The sequence below is a fragment of the Bison bison genome, unplaced genomic scaffold, assembly GCF_000754665.1.
Source record: "Bison bison bison isolate TAMUID 2011002044 unplaced genomic scaffold, Bison_UMD1.0 scf7180017864239, whole genome shotgun sequence".
In the NCBI taxonomy this organism is placed as follows: Eukaryota; Metazoa; Chordata; class Mammalia; order Artiodactyla; family Bovidae; genus Bison; species Bison bison.
Genome location: NW_011494811.1, coordinates 1,146,907 through 1,167,383, shown reverse-complemented (window position 1 = coordinate 1,167,383; position 20,477 = coordinate 1,146,907). Strand labels below are relative to the sequence as shown.

General features: G+C 43.8%; 1 protein-coding gene across 1 annotated transcript in view; it reads right to left on the bottom strand.

Annotated features, from left to right (window-relative positions):
• MAP3K9 (mitogen-activated protein kinase kinase kinase 9) overlaps positions 1-20,477 on the bottom strand; it is a 71,965-nt gene that overhangs the window by 18,689 nt on the left and 32,799 nt on the right. Inside the window, exons 2-4 of the mRNA XM_010846670.1 lie at positions 13,891-14,071; positions 2,681-2,829; positions 1,575-1,750 (exon numbers count right to left, since the gene is read on the bottom strand). Of these exons, the coding sequence (XP_010844972.1) occupies positions 1,575-1,750; positions 2,681-2,829; positions 13,891-14,071 (506 nt within the window). The remainder of the gene's footprint in view (positions 1-1,574; positions 1,751-2,680; positions 2,830-13,890; positions 14,072-20,477) is intronic.

Sequence of the window (20,477 nt, the reverse complement as noted above, 5' to 3'; positions counted from 1 at the left end):
GATTGCTGCTGCTGCTAAGTCACTTCAGTCATGCCCGACTCTGTGCGACCCCATAGACGGCAGCCCACCAGGCTCCGCTGTCCCTGGGATTCTCCAGGCAAGAACACTGGAGTGGGTTGCCATGTCCTTCTCCAATGCATGAAAGTGAAAAGTGAAAGGGAAGTCACTCAGTCGTGCCCGACTCTTAGCGACCCCATGGACTGCAGCCCACCAGGCTCCTCCGTCCATGGATTTTCCAGGCAAGAGCACTGGAGTGGGTGCGATTGCCTTCTCCGCTTAGGATTGCTACATTGCAGCAAAACATTTACATCTTCAGATCGGCTCTGAAAATGATTTTTAAGTTATTTGTTTAGGGAACAATGATGATATTGGAAAGAAGAGATAGTTTTGGAACCAGAAGGCCCTGGTTCAAGATTCTGCCTCCTCACTTACTAGTTGTATGACTTTAGATAGATACTGATCTTCAGCTCTGAGATGCAAAAGCTAATAACACCTGCCCTACATGCTGTAGCAGAGGCCATAAAACTCCTGGATAAAACGGATGAAAAGGTCTCTTCAGACCTTGCAAGTGAAAGAACTGGGAAGCCATGAAGACAATTTTAGACACTACTATTATATTGCTTTCCGAATTTCCACAGTGGGGAATGAGAAGGGAAAGAAGAAATTAACCAAGTCTACCTTGGACATCCCTCGTGCCCCGAGCTGCAGGTCCTGAGGAACAAGCAACATAACTGCTTTGATTTGGATTAGCTTCCTCCGTGTGGACCCTGACTGTTAGCTAGACACTACGGCATAAAACAGGGCCATTCAGAGAACGGTCACCAAAACAAAAAGGCAGATCTCTAATGGGCTATGAGTCTCTGAACTCCTCAGTTGGTTCAGCCTTTGAGCCCTTTCCATAAAAACATGAAACATGCCAAATAATTTGAGACTCATGGTATTTTTAGCCCATGTGCTGTTTCTGATCCTGATCCCCAAAGACACTGGCAGGATGTTCTGATAACTGTTCTCAGTGTTCAAGTATCCCTATATCCTGTTAACCCCCTTTGACGAGTCCATTGCAGAACCAAGACACCTTTCTAGAACGTTCTCGTAATCTGTCCAGCCACCAGACTGAGACATCCTGTTGGTACTTGCCCAGTGGTGCTCCTCCTCCAGTTTGGACAGTGAAGTAGATACTCTGCAAGGAGAGCTCTGGGCTCATGACTTCCCTTACTTATTCCTGTGAGTGCATGCTCGGTCAGTTGCTTCAGTTGTGTCCAAGTCTTTGTGACCCTGTGGACTGTAGCCCACCAGGCTCCTCTGTCCATGGGATTCTCCAGGCAAGAATACTGGAGTGGGTTGCCATGCCCTCGTCCATTTATTCCTACCACATCCCCAAAAGAGAGAAAAACTCTCTTATCATTTGAGGTCACACCTGAGTCCTGGAGAACGCTTCACATAAAGCCAGGAAGGAAAAAGCTGCTTCGATATCACAAACCAAGCAGGAGAGTGGCCGCATCACAGCCTTGCTCAGAGGCCCCAGTGGAGAAGGTCCACTGAGTCAACACATGCCTTCTGCTTCTCTTTCTTACCTTTTCTTTGGCCCTGAGTTGGTCAAACATCTCCTGAATCTCGTGTTTCCAGTCATCCTGCAGGCAGTGGAAGGAGTCCTTGGGCATTTCAAAGAAACCAGACTCCTCTATGGTAGTTAGCTGGTCCAGGATACTCGTGAAAGATGGGCGTGAATGGGGGTCGGGATTCCAGCAATCTGCATGGAGCACACGAGTCAGGAAGCATGAATGGACAGAGGCAGATGGAAGACTTAGGATGTCACGTGACATCTGACAGAAAACCACCTCTTATTTCTTCTTCCAGAAACAGAGAAACTGGCATTGAGGGAACCCCCAACAGGGCTCAGGAGGTAAAGCAAGCTGCCCAGCATCACAGTCATCAGGAGTGAAACTGGAAACACAACACAGCAACTCTGCACCCACTCTGTTCTACTCATTTAGCAGAAGAAAGGCAAGTCCAAAGAGTTTTCTTGCGTAAAGTACAACAACCACAGTTTATCAAGTTAGTATAATACATGATTCCAGGCGTGACAATGGGTAGTTACACTTTGGGCCTCAATTTCCCATAAATAAATGAGCTACCCTCCCCCTCCTTGATGTGCTGATGAGATGAAAAGCACAAGCAGGGGGCCCAGAAAAAGTGAATTCTATCTTCTCTCAGCTCAGTCCCTAACTAATGGAGGGGCTACCTATCCATTTAACCTTTCTCAGCTTAGGGTTTCTCAGTGATAAAAATCATAGGGCCTAACTAGACGACTTTTAGAATTTTTCTCTTCTTAGATCTTCTTCATTTCTACACATAAGACACTGAGGTCTTGAAATAAAAGCTACTATTCTTCTTATTTTGCATTAACTAATATACCGAAGCACTGCATAGCAGCCTTTAGTTTCTAAGTTAAGCTCTACGGTCACTAGGTGGACAGAAGGGACGTGGGTGACGCCAGTGCAGCAGGGTGCTGATATCCTCTTGAGCTAACTCTTGTAACTGTCTTTAGGATTCCTCCTGGAGTGACTCCTACTTCACCTCCTCTTCCAGTTACTGGTCATGCAGAACTGGCCACAGTCTACCCAGTGCTGACAGAAAGGTCAAACAGTCTCCAGTTTTGTTCCAGCCAGGGGTCACTCACCTTCCATGAGTTTGGCAAAAGGTTCCGGGCATGTAGAAGGAATGGGAAGGGCAAGCTTGTTCATGGCCACTCCATAAGCAACTGCTAAGCCATCGATTCCCCGGAAGGGCACCTCACCAGTCAGGAGCTCCCAAAGCAGCACCCCATAGCTAGGGAGAGGAAGAAGACAGAAGTCACACAATGAACCACAGCTGTAACTTCACTGAAATAGCTAATGAGGCTTTGACGAGCATCCCACATCTTCTCTAACATGTAGGGAGACTAACAGAACAGACATACTGCCGTAATATAAAAGGGAGGCCAAGCCCTACTGGCTATAAGCAAAAAGCCCTACTGGCTATAAGCAAAAACTCTGGAGTCAACCATACTCGGTTTCAAAGTCTTATTCTTCAAATTCCTCATCTGTGAAGTGCGAATGACATGAGCAGTTGGACAAGGCTATCATGAAATGAATGCTCTATTGTTTAAATCATTGCTCAAGGGCCACAGCTATTCTGTGGTTGCTATTGTGAATGTAATAAACTGGATGAAGAGGAAGGCTCCCAGGAATATATTTTTTTCTGCTTTAAGAAAACTTTAGCTTTAATCACCAGATATATTATTTTCTTTTAAATTGTATGTAAGTATAGTTGATTTACAATGTTGTATTTAATTCCTACTGTATAGCAAAGTGATTCAGTTCCATTCAGTCGCTCAGTCGTGTCCAGCTCTTTGTGACCCCATGGACTGCAGCACGACAGGCCTCCCTGTCCATCACCAACCCCCGGAGTTTACTCAAACTCATCTCCATTGAGTCGGTGATGCCATCCAACCGTCTCATCCTCTGTCGTCCCCTTCTCTGCCTGCCCTCAATCTTTCCCAGCATCAGGGTCTTTTCAAATGAGTCACCTCTTCCCATCAGGTGGCCAAAGGATTGGAGTTTCAGCTTCAACATCAGTCCTTCCAGTGAACACCAAGGGCTGATCTCCTTTAGGATGGACTGGTTGGATCTCCTTGCAGTCCAAGGAACTCTCAAGAGTCTTCTCCAACACCACAGTTCAAAAGCATCAATTCTTCAGTGCTCAGCTTTCTTTATAGTCCAACTCTCACATCCATACATGACCACTGGAAAAACCATAGCTCTGACTAGACGGACCTTTGTTGGCAAAGTATTTGCTTTTTAATAATATACACACACACACCCCCCACATGTATACTTTTTCATTTGGTTTCCACTATGGTTTATCACAGGATATTGAATATATTTTCCTGTGCTATACCGTGCCTGTGTGTGCTCAGTTACCAGGTCATGTCCAACTTGACCTCATGGACTGCAGCCCACCAGGCTCCTCTGTCCATGGGATTTTCCAGGCAAGAATACTGGAGTGGGTTGCCATTTCCTCTCCAGGGGAATCTTCCCAACCCAGGGATCGAACCCATGTCTCTTGCACTGGCAAGCTGATTCTATAATACTGAGCCACCTGGAAAGCCCATAGAGTACGACATTGTTGTTTATCCATCCTATATACAATGGCTTGCAACGCTAATCCAAAACTCGCCTCCCCTTTGGCAACTATAAATCTGTTTTCTACATCTGTGAGTCTGTTTTCATTTCGTAGATATGTTCATTTGTGTCATATTTTAGACTCCACGTATAAGTGACATATATAGTATTTGTCTTTCTCTCTCTGACTTACTTCACTTAGTGTGATAATCTCCAGGTCCATCCATGTTGCTGCAAATGGCACTACTTCATTCCTTTTAATGGCCAGGTAATAGTCCATTGAATACGTATACCACACACATCTTCTTAAACCAATCATCTCTTGATGGGCATGTGGGTTGTTTCCATGGCTATTGTAAACAGTGCTGCTTAGAACATAGGGGTGCATGTATCTTTTCAAATTACAGTTTTGTCTGGGTATATGCCCAGAAGCATATTCAAAAGCAGAGACATTACTTTGCCAACAAAGGTTCATCTAGTCAAGGCTATGGTTTTTCCTGTGGTCATGTATGGATGTGAGAGTTGGACTGTGAAGAAGGCTGAGTGCCGAAGAATTCATGCTTTTGAACTGTGGTGTTGGAGAAGACTCTTGAGAGTCCCTTGGACTGCAAGAAGATCCAACCAATCCATTCTGAAGGAGATCAGCCCTGGGTGTTCTTTGGAAGGAATGATTTCTTTGGAAGGAAAGTCACCTCATGCGAAGAGTTGACTCATTGGAAAAGACTCTGATGCTGGGAGGGATTGGGGGCAGGAGGAGAAGGGGACGACAGAGGATGAGATGGCTGGATGGCATCACCGACTCAATGGACGTGAGTCTCAGTGAACTCTGGGAGTTGGTGATGGACAGGGAGGCCTGGCGTGCTGCGATTCATGGGGTCGCAAAGAGTCGGACGCGACTGAGCGACTGATCTGATCTGATCTGATCTGATGCCCAGAAGTGGGACTGCTGGATTATATGGCAACAGATACATTGTTTGTTTAGCTTTAGAAAAGCAGAGAGATGACCACCAGAAATAAACAGATTTTGTTCCTGCGAAAGATTTCTTTCAGTGCCCATTAGGCTGAGTAAATTCTTGCCCATGACCAGCGCGAGTGCATCCATAACAGTGAACTCTGCCTAATTCAAAGGGGCAAGTTTCACAAGGGCGGACTGCAGTGGTGGAGCGGGGCAGGCTTCAAGTTCCCTCCCTACCTTCTAAGTGCACATGAAGAATTTCTTTTCATTTGTCCTTGGAGTTAGAGAACCAGGAATATAGAGTTTAGTGGAATAATTATCCTATGAATTCACAATCACAACCAGGCAAACTCATGTAGTGTTTAATCCTTCCAGGAATAACTCAGGAACAGAAACCACGAGGCCATGAGCAGTTGAAGAGGGTCTTTCCTTATATTTGCAACACAAACCTCAATTTTTTGGTAATACTCATTGGTAATACTCATCGACCAACAAGAAGACATATTAATTTTAAAAAGGATAATAAACCCAGTAACTATTTGACCATGGTACCTTGTACATACAGCATGCTAAGACATTTACAAGTGTCATCTTTAATCCCTACAACAAACCTGCAAGATAAATATTATCATTTTTCAGATGAGAAAAGTTAAGTTTTAGCCACATCTATTAAGGGCGTATATAGAGTAAGTCATAGTGGGTCTGGACCAATTCTCAATTCTTTCTCCCTAGACTGCCCTTCTACCATTTTTCTGCTTGATAAACTCTGCTAATTATCTTTCAAGATCTGATTCAAATGCACCACCATTTATTCATTCATTTTAAACATCTACTATGCATCAAACTCAATGCCAAGCACTAGGATATAGGATAAAAATACACAGATCTTATCCACAAAGAAATCAGAGAAAGGAACAGAAAAAAAACACTGCTTAGAATACAGAGAGAGACGTCACAACAGAAATACTATGAGGGCGCAAAGGAAGGTCACCTACATCAGACCAGGACAGAGGCAGGGGGCAGCTAAACCCTGAGCAAAACTTTGCTAAGGGAGGTAGAGAGGCCAGGGATCAGCATAAAAAAGGGTGTGGACTTGCCGTCAAAGGGCTCCAAGTGGCCTGGCATGGCTCCAAAGGAAAGCAACTTCTGTGCCAGGGCATCCCAGGGGTCTCTACAGAGGGACCCTCAGAGTGGACTGGCCAGTCTCCTTGGACAATGGCTTTCTCCCAGTGAGCCCTCCAGATACTATACATTTTTTTCATGTATTTTGACAGGGGGTAAAAAATAGCCTAGTAGACTGGTAGTTACAGGTCTTATCTTGTCCTGACAGGAAGTTGGATTTTAGTCTGAGACTGATGGGAACAATTGGACGCTTCAGGAAGCCTTCCCTGACACCCCGACGTGTTACTCAGCCCTTCAGTTGTTTGTTTACCAGCCTGTGGTCTCCTAAAGAGCAGGGACAACTTGTTCGTAACCTTTGCATTCTCAGGGCCTTGCCCAGGCTCCGGTACGCCTACACCCTCACATAGTGAATGAGCTGATGCGTGGATGTAGGAGTGAGGGCACAGCCAGACTGTCCCGCAGGCTGCACCAGGTGCTGCAGAGTCAGCCCCAAATATCATCAGGAACTGCACCAGGGCACTTCCGGCCAAACCTCTCAGGTGACTTATCCAGACAGCAGCCACGCTGGGCAGCACCCACCCAGGGACCCCTACAAGTTCTAGGCACTGCTACCTAGATTCCATGCTAGAGTCATTCCCGTGTGTGTTCCTGGTACTACTGCCTACTCCTAGCCTGAGGAATGAAAACTCAATGTTCCCCAAACCCCTTTCTTCCATATAGCCAAAGACAATCGATATCCCAACCCTAACAACCTGGAAAAACAGGGTGTTTTCAAAGATCCAAACGTATCCAAAGATCCAAACGTATCCTGTCTGTGTCCTCGAGTCCTGCCTGCTCTGGTTTTTACACTGAGTTCTACTCCAGGGTGATGTCTCAGGCCACCTGGAAGCGGGAGGAGCCACGGACCCTCCCCTCCAGCTTCCACAAGGGCAGCTCTGCTCTCACCTGTCTTGGTCCTTTGTTCATGGGCTTTCCACTCCATCTGAAGGGCTCCACAATGAGGAAAAGTGGGAGAAGTGCTGCTCAAGAAAGACTTAGACTTAAGTCAAATGCCTGCTTTACCACTTACAGCCGTGTGACCTTGAGAAAGCAAGTTCACCTCTCCAAACCTGTTTCCTCAACCGTGTAACAGAACTGGCAATCCCAACACCTCACAGAAGAGTTGCAAGGAACAAATAACAATAACTACCCTGCATCCTGAAACTGCCACCTATTGCTGGAAAATGCTGTGTGCTTCTCCACGGAAAGGGCCTGAAATGAGAAAGCGTCTGGAGAGGCACTAGCATTCAGGGAAGGAGCCCTTCTGGGGATGAATTAACCAAAGTGTTCCTCTGCCAATATTCCTCTGTATTTTTATAACAGAAAGTGGGTGATATAAATGAAGGTTTGGTATTCCTTTGGCAGGACTAGAGTCCAAAAGGGGGACTGGAGAAACACCCATTAAGTGGATCTGAGCCCCTGGGGAGAGGTACACATGATTTACCTTGGGTTTAGCCTATTTTCTTGCCCTCCCAGGGATAAGAGAAGGTCAAGAAGTCTGTTCAAGACCATTTACAAGTGGCCTCCCGGTACCAGCTAGCTAGAACTCTGCTTCAGCATCCCTTCCGCTGAGAGAACTGCCAGCTCTCACAGGGCTGCCAGTAATTTCCCAAGAGTCCTCAGAGCCCAACCTCAAACCCTCGGGAATGCACCCTGTGTCAATCATTAACCACCTTCAGAGGTGCAGTAATCCTTTCCACTGGTAATGCTGGATGTGGGGAAGGGGTGAAGGAAAGGCTGAGAGTGAACACCTTCCGAACCAAAGGTCAGCAATTCTGCACCTGTCCTGGGCCAGGGCTGTTTTTCTTATTAACCTGCACGGACTTTAAGACTGTCAGCTCAGGGGTCCACTCTCTAAAAGGAGACGGTGTTCCCTTGAATGGGCTCCTGCACTTGGTCATCAGCTGGGACCCCACGTTGCAGGAACCACACTGACCGTTCAATAATCTTGGCAAAGACAACTGAGCTACCATACGTGAATGCACTTTGCAAACTGGGAGGTAGCATACAATTGCTCTTCTTATTGTTAACCAGACCCTCATTCAAAATGACAACATATTTACTAATTTATTTACAAATATACACATTAATATATTTATTGACATAATAAATACTTATTAACATGGCAATATGGGGACTTCCCTGGTGGTCCAGTGGCTAAGACTCCGTGCTCCAAATGCAGGCGACCCAGGTTCAATCCCTGGCTAGGGAACTAGATCCCGCGTGCTGCAACTAAAGATTCCACATAGATCCCACATGCCCCAAACCAAAGATCCCGTGTATGACAACTAAGACCTGGCACAGCCAAATAAATAAGTTACTTAAAAATAAATATTAGAAAAAACCAAAGAGCAAGAATCATAAAAAATACACAAAACCATTTTTTTACAAAAAGCATGAGCTTTCATGTAAAAAAGGATAAATACAAAAAAAAATGGCAATATGTTCATGCTGCATTACATTCAAAAAGTTAGCTCACAAAACAGAAATGATCCCATTTTAAGGGACGGGTGGGTGATCATGAGAACAGGAATAAATACACCAAAATGTCATCATAGATTATCTTTAGAAGTGCACTGTGGGTGATTTTCTTCTTTTCTTTCTTTTTCTCTTTTGTTTATCCATATTTTCTAATTTTTTTTTTCTGCAGTGAACATGTTTTCCTTCTGTCATTTAAAAAACTTAAAATAATTAACAAAATGCCCCCACCTCATCCTACACACCACAGGCAAGGAGTCACCATGGGAGGATGCCCTCCAACTATCACCACTGCCCTCCCTGCACAGCACAATCAGAGGGTAAGAATGTCTTCTTGAGGGAGTCTGGGCCATTCTCATCCTACGCCCTATCACAGCCTGGAAGAGGTCCAGAGAACTATCCTTGAAGAACAGTGAGACACACTCTGCTGGCCCTGGGCACCTGGCAACTGCAGAGGCCCAAGGCCCTGGATGAGTTCAGCAGAGTGAAGGCAAGGTAGGAGAGCGCAAGGGAAGGTGGCTGGACTCAGGCTCAGCCCAGCATCTGACACTGAAACCATACCATTACCTCTCGCACTCAAGGCCCATAAGGTAGAAACGAGATAGGAATAAAATGATACCTGGAGGATATCAAGCTTGTTTTGCAGAAAACCAGGGAAACCACAGATACAGAAAACAACCTGCTGAGAGCCTCCTTCAAGGCACATTGAGGGACTAGGACAACCAGTAGTGAACTTAGATAATGAACTTCACACATTACAAGCTGAAAATCCACCTCACGTAATGTAGGGAAGCCCCCTGAATTTGCACAGGCATGAAGAGCAGTCAAGACTGTGCAGAGAACTCCAGAAACTCAAAATCACTTTCCACCAATCATTTCCCAGTCCCTTCCCCTCTTATTCCCTACTTCCACATAAATATCTCACCCAACAGCTGATTGATTTGTTGTTGTTTAGTCACTAAGTCCTGTCCTACTCTTTGTGACCCCATGGACTGCAGTACATCAGGCTTCCCTGTCCTTTACCATCTCCTGGAGTTTGCTCAGATTGATGTCCATTGAGTTGGTGATGCCATCCAACCATCACATCTTCTGTCATCCCCTTTTCCTCCTGCCCTCCATCTTTCCTATAGCATCAAGGTCTTTTCCAATGACGTGCCTCTTCACCTCAGGTGGCCAAAGTATTGGATCAATCGATTAGGGAGACAGATCTGAGCACTGCTTCCTGCTTGGCTGCCCTACAATAAAAACTTTTTCTCTCTGCAAAAGTCTTGGTGTTAGGTCTTTCCATTATGCAGCAGGAAGCGAGCACACTTGCTTGGTCATAACACAGAGTAAGTAATTTTTAAATAAACATTTCTTGAAGGAGTAATGCATTATAAGTGAGTTTGGAAACCAGCTTTGTCCTGAGTTCCTAGACATGCTTTGGCCCTCTTGGGACATCCTACTAGGTCTCAGGCATCATGGGCCATGGGCCAATCCCCTTGGAAGAGGGGGCCCAAAGTGCAGGATTAAGAGTACACAGATGGTGAAGTGGCTGCAAGCACAGATTTTCAAGAGACACATATCTAGTTCAAATCACAGCTTTACCTCTACCACCTGGGTGAACCCAGGCAACTGAGTTCAATCATCTAAGCCTCAGTTATCTCATCTGTAAAGTGGAAATAAGAATACCTACTTTTGGAGTCATTTTCAAATTAAAGACAAGCTGCTTCCCCTGGATAAGCTCCCTTTCTCCTTTTCTGTGGGCTATAAATACAATACTTCTGCAGAAGTAACTGTCACTCAGATGTAACTGTTCGGATGAGAACAACATGCTGAGGGATCCTGAAAGAATTTGAGTTCCTAAACAATCTCAAGGGGCACAGCTGTCCCACCAGTTTGGACAGGCTGGACTACTCCTTGAAAAAGAAACACATTTCTTTCATTGGTAGGTCTCTTTGTAACAGCCAATTAGCTTAATACGTCAACTAATCTAATTAGCCAACAGTCAAGCAATGAAAGTGTTAAGTTGAAGTGTATGAAATTGCTGTTTTTGTAGGTCAAAAACAGTTGAATATCAGGATATAGCTTAACCTAATGAGATCTGGTCAAATATTCTTTTCTTCACAATAGCTACTTCACCCTGTAATTAATGTGCATGGAAATAAGATTCAATATTCAGAAGCTGTAAAGCATCATTGAAAGAAATTAAAGAAGGTCTAAATAAATAGAAAGATATCCCATATTCATGGATTGGAAGACTTAGTATTACTTAGAAGGCAATACTCCCCAAGGTGGTCTAAAGATTTAACACAATCCTTACAAAATTCTAGCTGCCTACTTTTCAGAAATGGACAGAAAGATCCTAAAATTCATGTGGAAATTGAAGAGATCCAAATAGCCAAAATAATCTTGAAAAAGAAGAAAATTGGAAGACTCACACTTCCTAATTTCAAAACTTACTACAAAGCTATAGTACTTAAAAACCAGGTGACATTGGCATAATGGTAGACACATAGATCAATGGAGTAGAAGTGAGAGTCCAGAAATGAACTCTTACATTGTGGTGAACTGCTTTTCGACACAGATGTCAAGACAATTTAATAAGAAAAAAACAGTCCTGTCAACAAGTGGTGCTGGGACAACTAGATAGCCACAAGAAAAATAATGAAATTATACCCCCACCTCACACCACATACAGAAGTTAAGTCAAAATGGAACAAAGACCTATATGTTAAGAGCTAAAATTATAAAACTCTTAGAAGAAAACAAAGGTATAAAACTTTATGACTTGGTTTCTTGGACAGGACACCGAAAAGCACAACCAATCGAAAAGCAGCTGATAAACTGGACACCAAACTTTAAAAATGCTTGTGTTTCAAAGGATAACATCAAGAAAGTGAAAAGAAAATGCACAGAATGGGAGAAAATATTTGCAAAGCATGTACCCGATAAGGTTCTTGTATGTAGAATATATAAAGAACTCTTTCAACATAAAAATGGAAGGACTCAATATACCTCAATTTTAAAACTGGTAAAGGATTTGAACACATTTATTCAGAGAAGATATACAAATGACCAATAAGCACATGAAAAGATGCTCAAGATCATTAATTAGGGAATACAAATTAAAACCACAACGAGATACCACTTTACATCCACTAAAATGGCTACAATAAAAAAAGAACCAGTGTCGAGATGATATAGAGAAATTGGAACACTCGTGTGTTGCTAACGGTAAGCCATGGTAAACAAAAAAATTGTTTGGCACTTCCCAAAAAAGTTAAATAAAGAATTACCTATGACTCAGAAAATTTCTCTCTTAGGTATATACCCAAGAGAACTGAAAACATATGTTCACACAAATGTCTGTAGCAGCATTATTTACATTAGACAAAAAGTGAAACCACCAAAAAGTCCAACTAATGAAGGAATAAACAAATTGTGGTATATCCATACAATGGGATATTATTCAACTATAAAAAAAATGAAGTTCTGACACATGCTACAACATACATGAATCCTGAAAACATGCAAATGAAGGAAGTCAGACACAGAAGACCCCTTACCATGTGATTCCATTTATACGAAATGTCCAAAACAGGCAAATCCATCGAAACAGAAAGTGAATTAGTGGTTTCCAGAGAGTAAGGGTAGGGATAGGAGATAGTGGGGAATGACTGCTAATAGGTATTGAGGGCTTTTTTGAGTGATGAAAAATATTCTGCTTGTCATGGGTTGAATGGTGGCCCTGAAAAGGTACATCCAAGTCCTAATACCTAGAATCCTTATTTGGAACAGAATCTGCCCTATAGTCTCTGGAGAGAGTACAATTCGACTGACACCAATTTCAGACTTCTGGCCTCTAGACTAAAAATTTCTACTGTTTTAAGCCATCAGGTTTTTGGTAATTTGTTAAAGCAGCTTTCGGAAACTAATAATGATGATTAGTGTAAAACAATGTAAATTCACCCAAAAAAACAATTGACTTAAATATATTTTAAAAGATACACCTTATGGTATGTGAATAATATTTCAATAAAATTTGGGAGAATGGCATTGAAACATGTATAATATCACATAGGAAACAAATCGCCAGTCCAGGTTCGATGCATGATACTGGATGCTTGGGGCTGGTGCACTGGGACAACCCAGAGGGGTGGAGGGAGGGGGGTTCAGAATGGGGAACACGTGTATACCTGTGGCGGATTCATGTTGATGTATGGCAAAACCAATACAATATTGTAAAGTAATTAACCTCCAGTTAAAATAAATAAATTTATATTAAAAAAAAAGCTGTTATTTAAAATACACACACATACAAGCTCACTTTACAACACAGTGAGAAGCAACAACTTCATAGACAAAATATAATGATGATCTATAAGTCCTTTAAAGGATTTACAGATCTAAAGATGATCTAAAGTCTTTTCTTTTGTATACCAAGGTGATGCTACTGTCTCACAGCCATAATGATGCTTAGACTCTGCAGATGCTCATCCTCCCATTAGTGGGAACAAGATTTTTAGCTCCGTGTCTTTGTGACCTTTTGGGCTGACATTAACTAGAGGGATGGTTGGTCTAATCTTTGACTCTGCAGTTCTGGGCACATGCTTGAGACCCATCTTCCCATTTCTTTATCAATGCTCAATGGATAAGACAGATCCTTAACTAAAAGCTTAACTGGATAACTGGAAAGGATAATTTCCAGCCCACCCGGAAAAAAGAGACAGCGCAAACAATACTCATCAGCTGAAGAGCTTACAGTGAGAACAAGTGCATCAGTAACAGCCACTGATGCTAAGGAAGCCAGGGTGACCGTGGGGAAGGTCTCCAGGAGTGACTGGGTCCCCCACCATCCTGTAGGTCAGTACACACTGCCCTAGAATCTCCTGGTCTTTCTGAGGGATCAGTCACCAACACAAAGGAGCCTACATAGAACTGGTGCCAGCCACAGCACTGGAGGGACTTCTGGTTGATGAGGCATTAGAAATTGTCATTGAGCAGTGTGGAATTTAGTAGAAATTGCTCTAAAGAGGTCACCCAGACCTTCTTGGGGGTGCCTGGGATTCTGCACCAATTCTCCAAGTCCCGAGGCATCTGTGCAGTGGAAATACACGTGGGGAAGGCTGACTGTTCACCTCTGGACCTTACCTCCACACGTCGCTGCCTTTGGAAAACATGGAGGCACGAATGACTTCAGGGGCCATCCAGGCATACGTCCCGGCCGCGCTCATCTTGGTGGTTCGGTGCCATTCCCGAGCCAGGCCGAAATCAGTGATCTTCAGAACCTTGTTGCTCAGGTCTCCATTCTCCACCTTCTGGAGGATCAGTACTGGACAAGGAAAGGAATATAGAAGAGACCAGAGAGTCTGCATTAAGAACAGGAAACCACGCAATACACAGCCCTCCTGCCTTCCTCTGGGCCCCTCCTGCAGGCTCCGTCGTGCGGCTACCATGGGTGGATGGTGGAGCCACCATCCTTAAACACCTCGGATGCATCCATTCTAGTGCCAGGTATATTGCAGGCATGATCTTCAACCCTCACAACCACCTTATGAGGTAGATACTATCGCCATGGCTACTCTAAAGATGAGGAAACTGCAGTGCCACTAAATAAATTTTGCAAGGTCACTCAACTAATAAGGACAGGAGTGAAACCCCGGCAGCCTGACTCAAGAGCCTCCTCTGTTACCGTGACACCGTAGGGCCCCCTCACACCCCAGGACAGAAGAGCAGGGGGTCACAGCTGACTCTCCTGAGGAGAAGCTCCCCGGGCTTCCTGTCTCTTCCAGGGCACTCCCGGGCTTTCACCATCAAGAGTGGAGGTGCTTTTTGGACTTCTAAGGTTTTCAGACAGTGTCTGAACAGTTTCCCTGAGCCTCTGCAAGTGACTTTATTTAAAGTCTTATGAAAGCATATCTTTTGGGCAGAGATTTCCCCCTAAATTTGAGCTCCTGGGATGTGAGGAAGCCGAGCCTCCATTTCCACAGCTGGAACAGTTCCCAGGGCCCCTGGGTTAGCACCCCTCTGAGGCCCAGATGCTGAACCACCTAGAGTTCAGAGCTCTGTGCACAGGATTTCAGAGAAGGAGGGAAGATTCTCTCTGGCGTTCAAGTCTAAATGCGAAGAGCAGGAGAAGAGGGTGGGTTTTAGCTGAAGTCAATCCCTCAAGTCATACAACTGTACTTTTCTTTTCCTGCCCCCTAAACCGCGCCCAGCACACGTCCACTAAATTGTTACACAATGAAAGGATGTGGGTCAAAGTTTTCTATGTCAATCCCTCAAGTCATACAACTGTATTTTTTTTCCTGCCCCCTAAACCGTGCCCAGCACACGTCCACTAAATTGTTACACAATGAAAGATGTGCGTCAAAGTTTTCTATGTTCTGTGTGCGTTCCAGAAAATCAGCAGTAAAGAGAGATTGTTGTTGTTTAGTTGCCAAATCTTGTCCAACTCTCTGCAACCCCATGGACCGTAGCCCACCAGGTTCCTCTGTCCATGTAATTTCCCAGGCAAGAATGCTGGAGTGGGTTGCCATTTTTTCTCCAGGGGATCTTCCTGACCCAGGGATCAAACCCACGTCTCCCGCTTGGCAGGTGCATTCCTTACCACTGAGCTACCAGGGAAGCCCCAAAGAGGGATGACAAGCAGCTATAGGGATAGAAGCACAAAAGAAAACAGCTCCAGCCACTCCCTGGATCTAATGGACTAAGTTTCTTTCCTCCATACCCTCTCCCCTGCTCCCCTGACCCCGGACACATCCCCGCCCCACTCCAAGCTTCCAGCATCCTGAATGGGTCCCAGCCTTGAAATGCTTGGGAGGTTAAAACAAACAACTGTCTATATCTCATCTAATCACAAAAATCTTCCCAGATTCTTCTGTGCCTCTCTCCCCTTCTCTGCGGGTAGAGAGATAACAGACTAATAAGCACTCAGACTGCTGGGGAAGCAGCACCAGAGAAGACACCATGCCCGCCCCAGTGGCAGTAACTGGTCACCGAGCATTTCTCTGAGCCACCTGTAAATCGAAGACTCTGGGAGAGCCCTTCCCCTTACAGATCCAATGGGGTGACAGGATTGGACAGGTGGCTGGGACGGGGTGCAGTGGGAGGAGCGTTATGGTTTCACAGTGCTTCATGAGTCCAGCTGAGCTTTCTCAGAGCCTATGCTGGAACAGAAAGGCAGAGAAGTTTAGATGCTATGACAGGAGACTGACTTTTAGAAATGGGATGGCCTACTGAAGGTGATTTTCTAAATATATTAGTCTCTGGATGGCTTAAGAGGGATAGTCAAAAGATGCAAACAGGCAAGAGGCAGCCCAGGGCAGTTTGTGTAAACTGGAATGCCTTTAGACAGTGCCCGTCCAGCCCAGCTCCACCTAATCTCCATGACTCTCTGCGGCCTTACACCCAGATGACCTCAAGCATCTGTTCTAACAAGTTGGGCCCCTGAAGGCATGGAAGTTAGAAATCTCTGGCCTAGGGGTCCTGCCCACAGCAAAGGAGAGAGGTTATAATCCTGGCAGTCAGTAATTCTAGCAGATGGTTGCAGTCAATGGTTCTCAAGAATAGTGTCCTGAAATACTGTTATCTACCAAATATGTATTACTATTAACAATCAAAGCAACAAAATTTGTGAAAGCCGTTTTTTGGTAGTTTTTTAAAACTGAGATGAAATCCACATAACAGAAAATTAACCATTTTGAATTGAACAATCCAGCAGCATTTAGTATACTTGCAATGCTATACAACCACCACCTCTGTCTAGTACCAAAACATTTTCATCACCCCCAAAAGGAAACCCCATATCCATTAAACAGCTATTATATGCAGAGTACATCATGTGAAATGCCAGGCTGGATGAAGCACAAGCTGGAATCAAGATTGCTGGGAGAAATATCAAGAACCTCAGATATGCAGATGACACAACCCTTATGGCAGAAAGCAAAGAGGCACTAAAGAGCCTCTTGATGAGGGTGAAAGAGGAGAGTGAAAAAGCTGGCTTGAAACTCAGCATTCAAAAACTAAGATCACGGCATCTGGTCCCATTACTTCATGGCAAATAGATGGAGAAAAAGTGGAAACAGTGACACACTTTATTTTCTTGGGCTCCAAAATCACTGCAGACGGTGACTGTAGCTGTGAAATTAAAAGATGCTTGCTCCTTGAAAGAAAAGATATGACAAACCCAGACAGTGTATTAAAAAGTGACACCACTTTGCCAACAGTCTGTATGGTCCAAGCCATGGTTTTTCTGGTAGTCATGTATGGATGTAAAGAGTTGGACCATAAAGAAGGCTGAGTGCCGAAGAAGTGATGCTTTTGAACTGTGGTGCTGAAGAAGACTCTTGAGAGTCCCTTGGACAGCAAGGAGATCAAACCAGTTAATCTTAGAGGAAATCAACCCTGAATATTCACTGGAAGGACTGATGCTGAAGCTGAAGCTCCAGTACTTTGGCCACCTGATATGAGGAGTCAACTCATTGGAAAAGACCCTGAGGGTGGGAAAAATTGAGGGCAGGAGGAGAAGGGAGCAGCAGAGGATGAGATGGTTGGATGGCATCACTGACTTAATGGTCATGAGTTTGAGCAAGCTCCAGGAGATGGTGAAGGACAGGGAAGCCTGGTGTGCTGCAGTCCATGAGGCCACAAAGAGTTGGACACAACTTAGCAAGTGAACATTATCATCACACATCATCCCCGTTCTCCCCTCTTCCTAGCTTCTGGCAACCACTAAATTGCTTTCTAATGTTTCCAAGGTTCACCCACATTGTAGCTCACACCAGTACTTTAATCCTTTTTTGTGACTGAACAGTATTCCATCATATGTATATACCATAATTTGTTTCTCCTTTTGTCCACTGATAGACATTTGGGCTGTTTCCATCTATTGATTATTGTGAATCTGCTGCTATAAATATATGTGCACATATACTTGTTTGAGTGCCTGTTTTCCATTTTGGGGGGTGTATACCTAGGAGTGGAATTATTAGGATATATGGTAATTCTCTGTTGGACTTTCTGAGGAAGCACCACATTATTTTCCACAGCAGCTGAACCATTCTACATTCCCATTAGCAATGTATGAGGGTTCTAATTTCTCTGCATCCTCACCATACTTGCTATTTTCCTTTTCCTTTTTCTTATTATAGTCATCCTACTAGATGTAAAGTGGTATCTCACTGTGGTTTTGATTTGCATTTCCCTAATGACTAATGACACTGAACACCTTTTCTCATGCTCGTTGGCCATCTGTACATCTCCTATGGAGAAATGTCTGTCATTCTTTTGCTGAGTTATAAGTTCTTTATATATCCTGGATTCTAGACCCTTATCAAACACATGATTTGCAAGTATTTTTCCCTCTCTACAGGCGTTTTACTTTCTTGGTAATGGTCTTTGATGTACAAAAGTTTTTAATTTAGATGAAGTCCACTTCACCTATTTTTCCTTTTGTTGTTTCTACTTTTGATGTAATACCAAAGAACTGCCAGATCCAAGTTCATAAAGATTTGCCCCTATGTTTTCTTCTAAGAGTGTTATGGTTTCAGCTCTCATATTTAGGTCGTTAATCCATTCTTAGTTAATTTCTGTATTCATATGAGATAGGGGTCCAGCGCCAGTCTTATGCATGTGAATATCCAATTTTCCCAGCACTGTTTGCTAAAAGGGAAAGCTTTACTTTTTAAAACAGAGTGGAGCATAGTTTCCTCCAAACATGTTTTCCTAGGTAAAAGAGAAAGGTTATATTCAGAGCAGCTTACTTATCTACACCACTGCTGTGAGCCCATTCCAAGCGTCTACTGCTGACAAACACAGATGCAGCAGTAACAAACTACTGTGGTTTTACTTCTTAGAAAACTTAATGATCTTTTATCAAAATCTGGTGAATTCCATGAAAGCATATCGTATAAACCCCCCTCTTGTGGGGGGTGCAGTAGAACAAATGTTGAAAACTAACAAATACAAGTCAAGAGGGGTCTGGCCAGGCAGAGGAAGAGAAGAAAAAGATGCATTGAACTCAAATCCTAGTGATTAATCACTTATAGGGGCTTGACACAGAAGGAAGACATCTTTTGTCTTTCAGATATGGATAATAAGTAGAATAGCAGTACCCCTAACTGAGAAGTTGAAAGACAAACCCAAAAAAAAAGAAAAGAAAGAAAGACAAACCCATTTGAGGAAGCCAAGTTCAATCTGGGACATAATGGGCTAGGGTGACAGTAACAAGAGTCAGTGAGAATAGAAAAAAACAAAAACAAAAACAGGCAATCTAAATTCCAGGCTTGACATTTTCCATGCAACGCTTGTTAAGTTTCATAAACTCTGCATCATTATTCCTGCTTCTATAAAACGAGGATAAAGATTAATGGCAATACAGTGATAAGGCACCCACCAGAGTGCCTGACACATAAATAAATAGGCACGCAGGACATTACAGCTATCGTTACCACTATTATGATTAAGGGTCTCATATGTATGTGGAAACCACGGGACTCTGAGTTCAAAGTATTGAGAACTCTATTGGAAAGCCTGGCAGGCCCTGACACATAATAACCATGCAATACATCTTTACTGTATAAATACATGGGCTTCTCTCATGGCTGAAACAGTAAAGAATCTGCCGGTAATATGAGAGACCCAGGTTCGATCCCTGGGTAGGGAAGATCCCCTGGAGAAGGGAATGGCAACCCACTCTAGTATTCTTGCCTGGAGAATTCCATGGACAGAGGAGCCTGGTGGGCTACAGACCATGTGTCACAAAGAGTTGGACATGACTGAGTGACTAAATCAAATGGTTGATTAAATAATAATGATAGCTAACCGTTATTGATCACTTATTATATACAGATTTAGCTCGTTTCATTGTACTTCGTCTTATTGTGTTTCATGGATACTGTATTTTTTAAACAAAATTGAAGATTTGTGACAACTCTGCATTGAGAAAGTCTACTGGTGGCATTTTTCCAACAGCATTTGTTCACTTCATGTCTCTGTGTCGCATTTGATAATTCTTGCAATATTTCAAACTTTTTCATTATTATTATGCTTATTATGGTGATCTGTGATCAGTGACATTTGTTCTTACTGTTGTAATTGTTTTAGGGAACCATGAACCATGCCCACAAAAGATGGTGAACTTAATTGGTAAATGTTGTGTGTGTTCTGACTGCTCCACCAGCTAGCTGTTCCCCCATCTCTCTCCCTCTCCTCAGGCCTCCCTATTCCTTGAGACACAATATTGAAATTCGGCCATTTATTAACCCTACTATGGCCTCTAGTCAAGAAGGCAATGGCACCCCACTCCAGTACTCTTGCCTAGAAAATCCCATGGATGGAGGAGCCTGGTAGGCTGCAGTCCGTGGAATTGCTACGAGTCAGACACGTCTGAACGACTTCACTCTCACTTTTCACTTTCATGCATTGGAGAAAGAAATGGCAACCCACTCCAGTGTTCTTGCCTGGAGAATCCCAGGGACAGGGGAGCCTCGTGGGCTCCTGTCTATGGGGTCGCACAGAGTCGGACATGACTGAAGCGACTTAGCAGCAGCAGCAGCATGGCCTCTAGGTATTCAGATGAAACTCTCTCACTTTAAATCAAAAGCTAGAAATGATTAAGCTTAGTGAGGAAGGCATGTCAAAAGCCAAGACAGGCCAAAAGCCAGGCCTCTTGCATCAGTTGTTCAAATGGCGAATACAAAGGAAAAAACTCTTGAAGGAAATTAAAAGTGTTACCC